At 42.7% G+C, this 3,673-nt stretch overlaps 1 protein-coding gene across 3 annotated transcripts in view; it reads right to left on the bottom strand.

The window, feature by feature from the left end:
- Positions 1-1,994: 1,994 nt before the first annotated feature.
- LOC106817679 (neuralized-like protein 2) overlaps positions 1,995-3,673 on the bottom strand; it is a 4,244-nt gene continuing 2,565 nt past the window's right edge. For all 3 annotated transcript variants that reach the window (XM_014822363.1, XM_014822364.1, XM_014822365.1), the window contains exon 3: positions 1,995-3,418. In XM_014822363.1, the coding sequence (XP_014677849.1) occupies positions 3,309-3,418 (110 nt within the window). In that variant the 3' untranslated portion in view covers positions 1,995-3,308. The remainder of the gene's footprint in view (positions 3,419-3,673) is intronic.

Below are 3,673 nucleotides of genomic sequence, written 5' to 3'. Positions count from 1 at the left end.
AGAGAGAGAGAGAGAGAGAGAGAGAGAGAGAGAGAGAGAGAGAGAGAGAGAGAGAGAGAGAGAGAGAGACGATAAATGCACGATAATGTTGACACGTCATGAGCAATTTGGAAAGTCTTGGCTCTTTGCTATTGCTAGTGTGTTACTGTTACAAATATTTTTTATGAATATGAAATATGGAAAATGACTCCCTATACAAACACAGGTGTGATCATTATAATTGTGCAGAACTATCGATTTCAAAGAAATCAATAAACAGACGAATCGTACAATATGCTACAATTAAGCAACAAGTATTCTTGACTTTCCAACGAATGAAATACGAAACTCGACAGCATTAGATTGTGTTTGTTTATTATGTCACCGAAACGCTCACACGGTCCGTCAGAAATACGCGACGATGCTGTAATGCCATTTACACGGATATTCCTGCACGCATCAGGAATAAAACAAGAAGATCGAGCGAGAAACACGAACCGATTCCATCAATCTATTCGAGGAACTCTACACCCAGATAAGTTAAAATCGATCACCATCGAAAAACGATAGGGTAAAATAAACGGCTTTGTATAAACGGAGCGAAGTTACACACGGAAACTATGATAATATTGTGACCACGCATAGACAGGTTAAATCAAGAGCGTATAAAGAAGCCTTCTTTATACGCTCTTGGTTATATCCATTTGGGGCTTACATTATCTTGCAGCAACTTCTCTGATCAACTAGGCGATAGCTATAGAAAAGCATGTTGCTGTCATTTATTTGTGTCGAATCGACAAACCGCCTTCACATAAATGCATGTTCACCTGTTTGTGTGATGACACGTTGCCAGAGAACTCCCGTTAGCGCACTTAAGATACCAGGGGCGGATCCAGGATTTTTGAAAAGGGGGTGTCCAGGAAGAAATAAAGGGGACTTTTTCCTGCTTGCCTTTTCTGGTGTTTTAAAAAGCTGACGAAGGCCACTTAGGGGGGTTTGGGGGACCTCCCCCAATATTTTTTAAACAAAATTGGTGCATTCTGAGAGCATCTGAGCAGTAATTTTGATGTCTAGAATGCAAAAATTTTTGCAGATCCGGTCCCCCGGACGCCTGCGGACCCCTCTTTGCCAATTTCTAGGTTTTTATAACGCGCGTGCGTGCGTGCGTGCGCGTGTATGCTTTTTTCCCTTTTTTGTGGTAAAAAGGGGGGGTCCGGACCCCCTCGACCCCCCCTTCTGGATCCGCCCCCGGAGATACGGTTCAGTTCTTAAACTTCAGTTTACAGTACAAGATTTCTTAGTTAACTTCATACTTTGGCAACCGCATTTAGAACAACTTTTTCTAGAACTGGCTCGGAAAAAATTCCAGGGAGTTAGAATTTCAGAAGCAGCAACTAAACACCACCAGACCTTCTATATACACATACCAGGCCATACATAGAACAACGACTATATCTATTGGTTTACAAAATGCACCAACGTACATTCAGTACAGTACTACACACGAGTGCGTGGTTACAATGGTCCATACTGGCATTAGTCCGAGTATTCAGGCAGGTTATATCATGCTGGATTCAACGCGCCACCATTTACACACAGGGATGCACATGGTCTAACTACTGAAGGTGCAGCCAGTCACGTGATCACGCCGACTGCCGCATTTCGTGCAGCTCACGCAAAATGCTAAAATCTTCACGACCGAAAAAAAACGTACACAACGCGTTGTTTTTTTTCCATCGCCAGTCTTATCAACGAAAATTACCTGACGCAAACTGCAATCCGCTGCCACGATTATGCTGTAAAATCACTGAATAGACGGAAAATAACACGATGACAAACACACACAGAGACACAGCGCTCGCTCGCTGCCTTTGCAGCGTAAGTTCGCATTCCCCCGAAGACGATATATCGTCATCGTCAAGGAGGAAAACAACATCACATACACAACAAGACAACACGACTCTTGCATACACGCACACGCACGCACACACGCACGCACGCACGCACGCACGCACGCACGCACGCACACACGCACGTACGAACGAACGCATGCACGGACGCCCATGCACGCACGCACAAACACACGCTGCAAGAAACAGGGCATGAATGCCATCGTAGAGCTCAATCAATTTTTCTTCAAATTAATCCTTGAATATATAGGGAGAATCAAAGCTATTTACAGGCAGGCATATATGTACAAATTCCAGTATTACACACATCATACGCGCAACGTCGCTCCTAGGGCTGTGTAGACAGCAGCTCTGTGTTGATGGCATGGACACAGACTCACATCTCACTCAACAAGGTAATGCCAATCTCAACAACCTACAATTCTGTACCAAACATATCTCACCGGTTAACAAAATACCGAGTTATAACCATCACTCTCACACTTTCCATATCACACCGTGAGCATACGATACTAAATTTACCATAATTACGCCTAGCATAAATGGTACAATAGCAGAACACTCCTCATAACGTACGACCTCATTAAACCCATTTTCAGGCCCGTGGTTAAAATCCGATGCATTTCGATCATACATTGCCTGACAGTGGACGAATGTACCCCAAACCAGTTCCTGAGATGCAGAAAAAACGCTAGTAGAAACATAATGAGATAACCCAATGAGATAAACTGAAATTTCGGATTGAGAAAAACACGGGGCGGGTTCATAAATGCTCACTAGCGATCAAAGGTTTAGTGTGTGACAGTGCTAACAGCCTTAGAAATGCAAACGTGTCAAAGAACTAGCGCACAGAATATATTTCTGTATTAGTAATACGTATAGTTAAGGATCAGCATACTATAAGTAGTAACTACTGGTATAGTTACAGTGTAGTTGCAGTCGGTGTGTTGTGCCGTAACAGAGTAACACGGTGTTTCGCCGGCGTTAGATAATTGGCTTTATTCCAGAACAGCATAACAGGTTTCCCCGTCATACACAAATCTGTTTGCAATTCTGATGAACCTTCATTCCACATTTCCCAAACGCATCCTGCACTATTACTGTGAGTTAAACCTTATTAATTCAGCACTTCAGCTGCTACTGTGAATAGGAATACTGTTTGCATTACCTCGCAAAACAGCACGAAACAAAGTGTGTAAACGCATTCGTGTCGCAAAAACACAAAACTCGAATAAACTACCATCTAGGTCGTTTTTACTCCGCAGACAAGTACGAGTCACACATATATTGGTCACGTTGCGAACACGCGGCAACGAAACTTTCCGACTTCTTCGAAAAATCACAATTTTTTTTAAATCGACGCGCGTGAAAGCGCCAAACAGAAAGCAGACTAGTACGCTTTACTGGCAGTCCACAGATCTAGACCTGATATCGCAGATAATCCTTCAGCTTGCTAGGTAGCGGTAGACAGTCAGTGTTAGATGTGCATTGTAGAATCACTTCTCGACAGGCGCTCTGTAGGCTGGTCACTGTAACAACGAGAATACACAGTTACTCTCGTGAAGGCCGTAAATATGTGCTGAAGAGAAAAAATGACAAATAGAAGTGTGAAATTAGTAGATTAGTCTAAATTACTTGCCGCTAATTATTTTCCATAACATGTCGATCACGAAGTTAGGGCCTAAAGTCGAAGGATTTAGGAAGAATTTAGAATGTCCTAAAGTCGAAGGATTTAGGAAGAATTTAAATTGTCCTAAAGTCGAAGGATTTAGGAAGAATTTAGA

Source organism: Priapulus caudatus, unplaced genomic scaffold (assembly GCF_000485595.1).
Source record: "Priapulus caudatus unplaced genomic scaffold, Priapulus_caudatus-5.0.1 Scaffold1826, whole genome shotgun sequence".
Classification (NCBI taxonomy): Eukaryota; Metazoa; Priapulida; class Priapulimorpha; order Priapulimorphida; family Priapulidae; genus Priapulus; species Priapulus caudatus.
The sequence above is the reverse complement of the archived record's forward strand: the minus strand, read 5'-3'. Positions and strand labels throughout refer to the sequence as shown.